Source organism: Salminus brasiliensis, chromosome 16 (assembly GCF_030463535.1).
Source record: "Salminus brasiliensis chromosome 16, fSalBra1.hap2, whole genome shotgun sequence".
Classification (NCBI taxonomy): domain Eukaryota; kingdom Metazoa; phylum Chordata; class Actinopteri; order Characiformes; family Bryconidae; genus Salminus; species Salminus brasiliensis.
The window spans coordinates 8,777,092-8,789,235 of record NC_132893.1 but is presented as its reverse complement, the minus strand read 5'-3'; the positions used below and the strand labels follow the sequence as shown (position 1 = coordinate 8,789,235).

General features: G+C 43.7%; 1 protein-coding gene across 4 annotated transcripts in view; it reads left to right on the top strand.

The window, feature by feature from the left end:
- ttc28 (tetratricopeptide repeat domain 28) overlaps positions 1-12,144 on the top strand; it is a 229,645-nt gene that overhangs the window by 155,729 nt on the left and 61,772 nt on the right. Inside the window, exon 1 of one of the 4 annotated variants that reach the window (XM_072658505.1) lies at positions 10,623-10,730. The exons of the other annotated variants lie outside the window; for them this stretch is intronic. Within the exon in view, the coding sequence (XP_072514606.1) occupies positions 10,665-10,730 (66 nt within the window). The 5' untranslated portion in view covers positions 10,623-10,664. Of the gene's footprint in view, positions 1-10,622; positions 10,731-12,144 lie in introns of those variants that run through there. 4 annotated transcript variants of the gene reach the window in all.

The window sequence follows — 12,144 nt, the reverse complement described above, 5'->3', positions numbered from 1 at the left end:
GCTGAAGCTTTCGTTTAGGACCAGTGTAGAATGTAGAATAAAATGTCACAGCATGAAATGGGAGTGCTTTGGAAATGAAGTGTTGATCATGCAATTAACTCTTCATTACCAACATGGTTCTTTATGGAACTAAAAGTGGTTCTTCTATGGCATCTCTTGAAGAGCTATTTGAAGCACTTTAATGTTTGAGAGTGTAACAGGAGTATATAAGGGCCTTTTTATAACTGGCATTAACAAGCGTTTTGTATCCGGATAGTATCTGGATATACTTTGACCGGATTCTGTTTATACTTGTCATTAAAATGCATCCCCAGTGTAACTAACACTACTTCCTGTAAAGGAAGCATCAAAGCACAAGGGAGGCAAGCCAAGATCCACAGTAATTATTACTCGTAATAACCTTTTTTTTTCGACAGACGTATTTCCGCTTGCCTGACAGAATCCGATCACTGTAAATGCATGCCGTTTACACTTGTATTAAGTGTTGATGAGATGCTCTGAATGTGGTTTGAGTGATCTGATCGGAATCTGATCACAATGCGTTTTTGTAATGCAGACAAGTGAAATCAGATTTGCTCTAGCTAAATGACTTGGCCCCTTAGTTTCTACCACTGTGCAGAGAAATCTGCAGTCTGAAGTAGGCTACTGCTGTGGACACCGATTATAAAGTAGCTATGTATGCTAACCCAAAATTCCTACATGTTCATTAATATTAACGTTAGAGCTGTTTCATTTATGTTGTGGGGCATCATAACCAAAGAAGTAAACAAGCCATTTGTATGGGTAAGCTTGCTCAGGTGTTGGTTTCATATACATTTACATTCAAGGCATTTAGCAGACGCTCTTATCCAGTGCTTTGCTATTTACCCAAGAAAACCTTAGCTAGTTAGAATAGACTAATAGTTCAAAGATACCTCTAAGCTTTAGACATTACTAAGCACAAGTCAATAAGGTGACCATAATACTCTGCTATTCGTCCAAGTATTCTCAGAAGAGGTGGGTCTTCAGTCTGCGTTTGAAGACAGCGAGCGACTCGGCCGTTCGGACACCCAGGGGAAGCTCGTTCCTCCACTTTGGTGCCAGAACAGAAAAGAGCCTGCACGCTTGTCTTTCGTGGATTTTGAGGGATGGCGGGTCGAGCCGAGCCGTACTTGAAGTTCGAAGGGCTCTAGGTGCGGATCGGCTTTGCCCTTCTACAAACTAGTAGGAGCAGGCATATTTATATTTGGGTGGACGTTGTAAATTTCCAACCTTCAACCATAGACCAGATGCAGGTCCTCTTCTTTAGATAGCGGTGGATATTTAATGGTTTTAGTTGCCGCACGACACTCATTTTTTTCATAACACTTTTGTTCAAGTGAAATTCTCCTTTTCCTCCAAATATTGTGACACCCTCAGTACATTATACCACTCATTTTGTATGTTTATTATCCCTGGGGTTGTAATCTACATCAACTGATGTCGCACTGGAAATTCTACACAAAATAAACAAAAATGGCCTTCCCTCATTGTTTAATTACAAATAAGAGGAATAAGGTTTTGAGTTTATTGCATTGTGGGTACTGTAGTGAATTAACTGCTGCTCTTGTTTTCTTTTTCTTTTTGTTTTCTAAAGGAGTTCTCTGTAGTAAATGGCTAGTATCGCTTCGAAAAGTGGAAAGGAAAATTGCCAAAAATGCGGATATTACCCCAAAGTGTCAGGAAGGCTAAACACAGTCTGGAGGCAAAGATTGGTAAAGACAAACAGCAGTCATTACTGTAATGGCGCTCTCCTGTAGTTCACAGCGGCTTCAGGTTTGCTACAGCTGTAAATAACGAGGCTTTAATTATAGAAAGGTCTTCAGTCTGAAAGGCAGAGCGAAGCACTACACACAGTACATATGGAGTTTAGAAAAAAAGAAGCCATGTTCATGATCATGTGATCTTTGTCAAGCTTGGTCTTACCGAAATCTCAGTTTCTGCTCTTGTTCTCTCGCAGTTAAAAACACATACGTACACATTCACACTCGTATTCTCTCCAGGTCTCCACTCTCTGCACTCTCTCTCTCAGCTCTCTCAACTCTTGCAACATTTGGCCTCTGGCTAAAAAAAAAAAAACTTTTGGAAAAAAAAGTACATTAAAATTTGAAGCTTTAGACTCTCGTATTGCAGGCGTTGAAGATCAGTTCCTGAGGGTAGAAAGCCGGGAGTGTGCAAGATTTTGAGAGTGAGTGAGATGTTTTGGCCCTGCTGGCCTGCTGACATTCCAACTGACAGAACTGCAAGAACCTTGAATTGGACCCTCCATTGGTGAACGGCCTCTTCTTTGCTACTGGCCTAGCTAACAGTCAGTGTTGGACAAAATGAGCAACAAAAAGGAAATTCATGTAATTCATGAACTGATAAGTAAACCACATGTAGCCCCTGGGAACTTTGATCTGGGTTTTCTTTTTAATTAAGTTCATCTGGCTCCTCAGGATCTTCATAAGTATGAATATCTTCCCAAAGTCTAATAAACGACTGCTATATTTCACCTGTGTTGCTTTCCTCTCGATGTAGAATGGGCGGGCAAACTTAAGCGAAGGGGTAGAGCTAGGTGGTAGATGTAGAAACTTGTAGTCCAGATATGATACAGCTCTGTGGCGTTCAAGCTTGAAGCTTGAAGCTTGCACCATTATGTTATATCTGTATATGGGCTGTTTACTCGATTACAGATATCAGAACCTCAGTAAACCCTAAAGATAAACAGAACTGCTCTGTCTCAAGGATGTGTGACCATGACAGTGTAAACAAGATTTTGCTGGCCAGTGATTGAGGGCTGTCAGTCACACATGTTTTTTTAGAATATTAAGACTATGCCCAGACTGTGTCAGAGAGTTCTGAGGAGTACATTTTGGTCATTTTTGAACACCTAAGTTTAGTATTATCCACACATTTCATAATATCAAAAAATGTGTCTAGGGGCTTCTGTAGACTCCCCTTTTCATAAGAGTCTGTTTCTTCAGGTCATCAAAAATGAACAGCTTTCAAGTTTAAGCTACTTTCTCCAGTGTTGGAGTCAAAATGTTTAAATTCCAAGCTGAAAATTTTTTTAAGAGGTTTTCTCTGCTAGTGACAGGTCATTTTTGGCCCTTAACAGTAGAAGTAGTGCATGAGGCTGAGTTTATTATTATATTGAATAACAAACCAGCCCTGGTTTGGTCACAGACTAGCTGAAAGCTGTGTCTGCTGTAGATCATCAAAGTAGTGATGTTATTCCCGGTAACGCACAACCTCAAGTCGTGCATCATACATTTTAATATCACCAGTGTCTTCTACCTAAAAAATAAATAAAAATAGTGTTGAAACTATTTGGCATTTTTTAGCAATCAGTGGTTAGTAGAGTGTTACAGGTATGGCCAGGAAAACTGTGCTCTGATGTAACAGCTGGGAATACACTGATTTCGTGGCCCAGTCAATATCAGATCAAACTGAATACATATCTGCTGATGCCAATTAGAGGATTGCTACTCGACCCGAGTTTAGGTGTGGGCTGATTTCTCACGGACAGCACTGTTCTTGGGTTTACTTCATAAGGAACAATTTATGTTTTTATGTAGTTGATTATTTATAAATCTGATTCGTACCAGTTAGGCCTGATTGGGTTTGGTCTCAGACTCACGGCTCCAGTTTGCCACATTAAATTCCACTTTCATGATTTTTAGTTTAAGTGGATAAGAAGAAGGACTATACGTCAGCTTCTTTGTATCTGGAATTGTTACAAATGTTGCACATTTTAAATAGTTTATCATATATAATGTATAAAACTTGAGGTGTTTTACCACAGTATGATGCTGATATCATTACACTTCCGTAATCACAGCACATGCCTTTAACTCCTCAGACCCTAGGTTAATTTAGAGCCCTAGGATTTTTGGGTTCTGTTTTAAGACCTAAGAAATAGTAATGAAATGTGGGTCTTCATACAGGGTTTAAAGAGTTCAGTGTGGTCTTTGCAGACTAATCTGTTTCCAGAGCTGATCATCACTGCTACTTCATTTAAACTTAGAAATCTTGAATAGGACCTTTGTACTAATGTTGCGTGACAGTGGAGCAGGTACTTCTGACAACAAGGGTTTGGCAAGGCCGTGAGAGGGAGTGGCTGATATTATGAGAGGCCGTTGTAATAATGTGATGGATTGCATAATTCTTTTCTCTTGTTGAGCGCTTTGTCTCAGTTTAGCTGTGATTTAAAGGAGATGTGAAAGAGCATGAAATAAGACACAGCATATCTCACAGCTAGCTTTCTCCTCAGCCTGAAGATGAAGAATGCATCCAGCACTTAAATAGTATCTTGCTTTAAAGGTTTGTCTCAGTCAAACCCCTCGAAAACGCGTCACTGGAGCCCCTGGTAATTTACTTGACAGCTAACGCGTTTTAATCCCATCCCGTTGACACATTTTATATGTATTCATTAGTCGCAGTGCTTTCAGATGTGACAGTACTCATAATTGGGTTGGTTTCATCTAGTTGAAACCCTCCTTTGTGAGCTTTCACTGAATACAGCTTGCTCTTGTGACTTGCGGTCACTGCCGTCCACCTAATTAAAGACAACTTTGGAAAGGCATGCTCTGCTTGGGTTCTCTTCAGACAGCTCCTTCCTGTTCTGAGGTAGACATAGCTAGATAAATTATGGAGGGTGTATATATGTGTGTTTGTGTGTGCGCGTGTATGTTTGTGTGTACGTTCTCCCACCTGTACGCACTCATGTCATCATTGCTCTCTCAGTGCACTGTTTAAATTTGCCTGAAGCACCTTCCGTTTGCATCTCACTTGAGACGTGTCAAAGCTGCCGTTGTCTATGTATGTATGTATGTATGTATGTGTACATGTGTGTGTGTGGGATGGTGGGGGATGATGGGTGGGTTCCGGAGGTCATTAGTAGCTGTGATTCTGTGTGTGCGCCTCAGGCAATAGTCCTGGAGGGCAGGAGGAGCTCTTCATTAAGAATCGAACACTTCCTCTAGAGACACGCCTGTTATTACTGACACAAATCAAGAGCTCAGTGTGTGTGTGTGTGTGTGTGTGTGTGTGTATAAGCAAACTGATTTTAAGAATAGGATTTGCACAAAAAGAAAGACAAGGAAGGTTTACTTAGCACAAATGTAAAGCCCTGTGTATTTGCCTTCATTTACTTGTGTTCTTATACAGAGCTGTGCAGAACTTAGAGACCATCCACCCTTTCATTTATTGCATTTCAAACTAACATAAACACAACTATACTTAAAGGTGCTATAGGATTGATTTATTTAAAAATGTTTTGTCTCAGAATGAAACACACAGGTTTTCTTTTTACCAAGGGCCTTTTTACAAACCCTTTCAACTGCACTCTGATTGGCTGTTTTATGGCACAGAGGACAGCTCACAGAACCCACATATTATAGCATAGTTTTAACACTGTAACTGACGTCTTACCAGATAGTGCTGCTGTCCTCCTGTTGTGTCCTCTCAGTGTGTTGTGCTGTTAGCACACTGACGAGATGGCAGCCAGTTAGCTTTTAGCCTTGCCCATGGGAAGTCTTTCTAAAGTCTGACCAGGAACAAAATAAACAAGCTTGTGCTTTCCGTCCTGATGTGTGCTTAGCTCCACTTTGATTCAGGAGGGACAATGGAGGGAAGAGCAATAGCTTTTAGCTTAGCACAGATCCTGTTTGCCTCTGTGGCTTTCGCTTTGTAATGTGCCGAGTTTGAGACATCTGCGGACAATGTGTTATGTAATAGGTGATGGGTGATGAGCTGCTCTCCAGTAGCAACAACACTATATTCTGTCTGCCTCATGTTTTAAGCTTTTTTGACTAGGGCTTTGTCTAGTTGGCGGGGTTATGTACATTTAGGGTTTTAGGTTCACTGTTTGTCACTTCCATGTACTGAACTGTCCTTATTCAACAATGACAAGATAAACACAGTTTAACATTCTCTTTATTAGAAAATAACACAGATTGACATTTTTTATTGCAGTTTAATTTCTAAGCTCAGTTTTAAAATTGAATGTGCATTTTCTGCTTCTCACCATGCAAGTAGTCATAAACACATTCATTAATGTTGAGGTCTGGACTCTGGGGTGGTCAATTCAGTTTGCTGAGAACATAAGCAGCTTCAGCAGTTTGATCAGATATTCTTTTTTTTCTCAGTTAGAGCTTATTGATCAACTTCATGTCCTTTTAGACCCACAGTGTTGATTCATCTTCTCGCAGTGGAAGGATGGCAGAAACACCTGAGGATGTTTTGTCAGATCTGAAGTGAGAGTGGAGCTTCATTTCTTTCTCTAGCAGATGAAAGCTCTAAGTGCTGTTTATCTGATGGGGGGCTGGTGTGATGGTCTACAGGGTCTTGTATGGTTGTTAAGAGTCTCATTTTCTCTACATCTTTTAATCATTTTTCGAACTTTCAGCCTTTCCCCTTTCTAAGACACTACTCTCCTCAGGAATTGGTATATGAATGAATAGAATCTATAGTTATTTTACTGCAAATCAATCAACTAAGAAGCTTATTGCATTCCGTGTTCTCCCTGTGTCTGCACGGGATCCCTCTGTGGTACTCCACTATATTTCCTTCAGCCTCCTAATAAAATGCACAGGATAGATCAATTGGCCATGCTAAACTGCCCCCTAGGTATGAGTTTGTGAGTGAAGGGTTGTGTGTGGTACCCTGCGGTGGACTGCCTTGCGCCCAGTAGTTCTGGGTAGGCTCCGGACCCACTGCAACCCTAACCAGGAAAAAGCAGATAAGAGGATAAATGGATGGGAATTGCATCCCTCTCTGAATCTCTGAACAGTTTTCTGTGTTTGTGTGTGTGTGTGTGTGTGTGTGTGTAACATGCACTAATGCAAATCCTTTTCCGGGAGTATTTGTGTCCAGCATGTGACTTAGGACAGCGGACAGCGGACAGCGGACAGCCTGAGATTATGGCCCCAACACACGAACGCATGTGCCGTTGTCAGGTAGATTAATGACTACTGGGGTATTGACTGCTTGCTGCTCCTCTCTCCTCCAGCCCTTTAACGAAACGAAGTTGCCTTCCTACCTTTATCTTTCCCTCTTTCCCTCTCTCCTTGCTCTTTACGGACGCAGCGCAGCGCCGTTGAAATGGAATATCACTGCTCACAAAAACCCGGCCTGCAGCATGAATCAACTGATAGTGACTCGCAGGATTTCATATGGTAGTTTTCCCACATTGAAGCCACACATGGATGTCTTTTCCTGCTGTATACATAATTTAGGAGGACAGCATGCTATACTAGCTATAAGTTTACAAGAGATATGTCTCGACGGAACATACAGCAGACGTGTAACATGATGCAATATTCAGTTCATTTAATACAACAAGCTGAGCCATACATTTGAAAATCGATAGCGAGGCTTTAAACACATAAGTCAACCAGAATACGAACTCCGGTGGTAGTAGAGTCGTTTCTGCGGTCAACGCGCTGTGAGCTATTGCGTCAGCCTGATTCGGCTAACTGGCCGACCCTCCTCAAACGCGGGCAGCCAAGGCAGCACCGAGCCCTAGCCGCACTGGAGTGGCCAGACGCGGAGTCATTTAAAGGCTTGGAATTGCATCCCTCGCCCTGTGCCGATCGATGCCATGCCTGTCAGAAAGATGAATGGGGGGCTTTGGGAAGTCCATTTCAATGAAGGCAGAGAGGGAGTGCGCAATGACCAGAGAGATTTTGTGTGTGTGTGTGTGTGTGTGTGTGATGTGAGTATATGGCCATGTTTGTATAAGTGTGCAGAGTAGACACTCTCTCATAGACTCCTGGCCTGCAGGGCAGGCTGTTAGAGCTTAATGTGTTAGCTACAGTTAGCTACAGCTTGTTTCACAGCTGAGTTGATTTAGACCTGACAACCTGCTCTACACTTTCTCCTCTAACAAAGGCTCTTCATCTTTGGAGCCGAATTTTGGGCTAACTGTAGCTTACTGGGCAGGATTTAGCATTTCTACAGCTATTAGCCTTTGAATGCAACACCGCAAGCAGAAGTCATCGAAACTAGCAGGGAAAAATCACTGCCCACTCTCTGTGTCACACATGCTCACCGTCACACCACTGCAGAGAGCTTCTCTGTTCTAGCATCCACCTAGCATCTACAGTGCACTGCAAACAACAGTGTCAGTGTTGTTATTTACAACCACCTCACCCTCTGACATTAAAACCCCATTATGAGCCTATCTGAACGCTGTCAGTTTGGGCACCGGCTTTGAGTACACTCTTTATGAAGGACCAGGCACTGGCAGGAACTGTAATTATCCTGTCGATGTGTTTGTTTCCCGCGGGTTCCTCAGAGAGTGAGAATTGGGATGTCAGAGATTGCAAAGGTTGCCTTTTTTTTCCTTTCTGTGGAATTCAGCCACTGCTCAGGCTAGTACACTGCCCTGAGGGTTCTCCAGAGCTTCTGGATTAATGGAACTCAGGCCATGGTAGGATTGACTCATCAGTCAGTCAGCATTCGGATGTTTGTGAGGCCATTTCAGTGTCCTGCGAGTTGGGTTGGGGTTAGACCCTGGGCTGAGACCACTGGTGATGGATGGTTATTGAGTAACTGTAGCGGGGTCAGCACCATGACTTCACTGCCTGTGGGTTGTTGGAGAGTCACATCAATAGCAATCAATAGCTATCTTTGTTGGGTTGGGTTTAGCGTTAGTGTGTGTGTGTCTTTCTTTAGTCTCCACTGTGCTTAAAAGACTTGGTTCTCCTTCCTGACATATGTTCTCTCCTCTTCTCTCTCATTTCTCTTTCCCATTTCTGAGCCAGTAGTCAGCGCTGACCTTTGTGAAGTTCAATCACAGCTAATTTGGAGGACGAAGGGGGCTTGGCTCTGTGAGCTGTGCCATGAATAAGCTAATTTTAAGCCAAGCAGACATTTGCAGGGCTTTGGGAAGAGAGCCTGTGTGCAGCAGGTAGCTACAGACCAGACCAGCCTCACTTTCTGACTAAAAGGTCAGTGTAGCATTACAGTCGGAGTTGTGCTCTATAAAACGTGAGGCTCCATCCCAAAGGAGGATTTGCATTCTTGCAGGCTGAGGGAACGCTGTTACGCAAGGCTCCTGCTGCTGACATGCCGCCAAAGAATACAGCAGTTGGGGGTCCACTCTCTGCTCTGCTTCTGCCAGACACTCTCTGCTAGCAGAGCTCTTTCTTTTACACACTCTCTCTCTTTCTCTCTCACGTACCATCACAGGACCTTCACTTGCAGTATTTTCTCTTTTATTTGCCATTCTGTTCTCTTTCTCTCGCTCCTCCTTCTAGTCCCCCTCCCTCTCCAGTCACATTCCTGTGTTTAAAATGAGTTACCCCTTAATATCTTTATCCCCTGCCCCAATGTAATAGAGGCCAAGGAATGAAATGCATCTCCTTATATCCCCCTTCCTCTACCCTGAGAGACTCTTACACTGGGCAGTAAATGACGCAGACAGGATTCATCCACTCTTGCTATGTCAGTGTGGTCACATGGACCTCATAAAACGAAGAACTCTTTGCAGCATTAGACCCTGCAGGAGTGACTTCTAATACAGTACACTCAGAAGAAGCTAGATTGGAAGGTAGATTGTGAAGTCCCAGGCTTCTCATCTCGCCTCGTATCCTCTCCTCTTCTCTCCTCTTTTCTTCATGTGGCGGGCCAGTCATACACCCCACCACCAGCCAAATTGATAAAATGGAAACAGGGAATGGAAAGAGAAATGGATTACTCAAGGCCCAATGTGTGTCTGTGAAAGCAGACCTCCACACAAAAATGAGCAAACCGGATTAGCCGCCATCCCCCACACCCCCACCCCCCTCCGATTTTGGGTGGGGATTTGCTCTTGTGTGTCTCATCGCACGGCAGGCGGGTACCCCCACCATCCCAGGCCTCTTTTGGGAAATCAAACACTTGTCAGCCCAGCTGGCCCTGTGCGCCATGTCGTTTTTCCTTCTCTTTCTCTCTCTCCCTTGCTCATTTTCCTCTGTTTACATGTGGAGCTTGTGGGAGGGCTACCCCCCACCCCACCCCCGCCACTATGCCCACCCCGTCGTGCCAGAATCACTCCAGAGGAATTACTTTACACAAGGCAAAGAAAAAAAATTGTCAACAAGATTTTATGTTTTACAGCCGCCTGTCTGAGCACATTACAACAGCCCGCCGTCTGCTGTTCGATTCATTACAGGCCCGCTTAAGCAATTTGTTCCTCTCTGGCGTTTTAAGGAAATGCGATTAGGTGTGTGTTTCCTTCAGCCTTCTCGCTGAGGTCGGGATGGAGGTGATATTGCAGATTTGAAATGGTTTTGTTGTGTGTGGGCAGTCCTAAATGAGACTGCTGTAGTGTTGATTGCTAGGAAGGCTATTCTGAGCTGGTGTAGATAGGGAGAGCTAACATACACGTTAGCCTCTGGTTCTCTGCCCCAATCAATTTCCAAGACACTTAAAAACGCCCCATTAAATGGATCTAATGCCTTTTGGCCACTGTAGCTGTGATTGCCTTCTTTACAGTGTGCCCTAAACCATTCCCTTTCTCGTCCCTCACTATTCAGCGTTGATTAATCTGGGCAGTTTGGAGTGGCCCGGTCAGGACCTTCCAGAGCGGCTTCTGAAAGAGGATGAGAACAAGAAGTAGCACATAAAAAGGAAGTGCTGAGGTCAACACTACTCTTCAGAAGCATTCGGCTGTGACCATGGTCCCTGAAAGCCTGCAGCCCGGTCCGGTGAGGCTGGGGAGTACTGTTCCTCTCATAGTGGAGGTAAGAGGGCATATCTAAGACTGCAGTGCAGGAAAAGAGGCAGAGCTTTGGGCACGTTTGCTCTGGCGTGAACGAGCTCTGGTTCTGGCAGCGTTTGCATGCTGTTCTGAATGGCTGACCGCCTGGCACCCTCATCTCATCAGGACCGGGCAATTACGAGCTCCACGGGACCGCTGTTTTCTCACTCTCCACTCAAACGCCCATTATGTGCCGTAAATTCTGACCAGCCGGGCAACCAGACCAGGGCCCGCATTCATCAAGGAGGATGAGTGTTGTTCTGGGGCCAGCTCATACCTGTTTAGGAAGGTTCATGTTCTTGGGGAGATGGTGGGCAAGAGCTGCCTTCTTTTTGCTCTCGGATGGATAAATGTGGCTTCAAGAGCCTTTAGAGTTAGGGTGGTGGAGTTCTTTTTTTAGTCCTTGTCTTCTTCAGCTTCACAGCTCAGCTTGCATCAGTTTTTATCAGTATTTATGTAACACTTTTTTAACAACAGACTTTGTGAGACAGCTTTTCAGAAATGCAGGTCCAACCTCTCTTAGAGGAAGTGTTGTCTAAATATCTGATGTTTCTTATTTGTACATTTTTGTAAGAATATTAATTATAAGACTATTTCACTTATAACAAATTTTACTTGTTTCAAATAATAGTATCTGTTGAACATGTCTTATTCCACTGGCAGATGGTTTTGCCGGTTGCCGGTAAATTTGCTGGTTGCTGGTAAATTGTATTTTGTAAATTGTAAGTATCGCATCAGACCTACCATACCCATACTCCATATCTCATTTATAAATCTGTGAATCTTTTTCTTGTTATTCTGAGTTACATTTTTGCTTTTGTGCCATGGCACAAAACAGAAGGATCGGTCCTGAGAAGCAAATGATTTGCATTCCACATTTATCAATGTCGTTATTGAGGAGCTGAGCATTCACGCTTAGCGCAGCTGAGCCTCTGGGTAGAGCAGAAAACTCTGGTTGATTCGTTACCTTTCAGTGAAAATCAAATCACAGCCATTGATCTAATTACAGACAAGCTATGCACACTGATGCTAATTGCAAGCTCTGAATGCTTCGAAAGGTCACCTATTCCCAAGTGGTCTTGCGCCGTGCGAGAACAGTGGGAAAGGAGCTGTAATCTATTGCTTGTCGGAGTTTCAGGGCTTTGATTTGAGTTCAGCATCCAGCGTAGCTGTGAGGGAAAACTACTCAGTGGTGCTTTTTGGCACAGCCTCAACCTTTAAAGCCTGAAAAAAGCTACCATGCAGGGCCCTGAGCTATCTCTGCCTGGCGCCCTGAGGCCTTCCTTCCCGTTCCTCATATTTGGGCATGTGTGTGGATGTGTGTGTGTGTCTCAGGAACTGCTGATGCACCATACCTGGTGAGGGGTTAATGAGTTGCTAGCACATGGATAACAGCT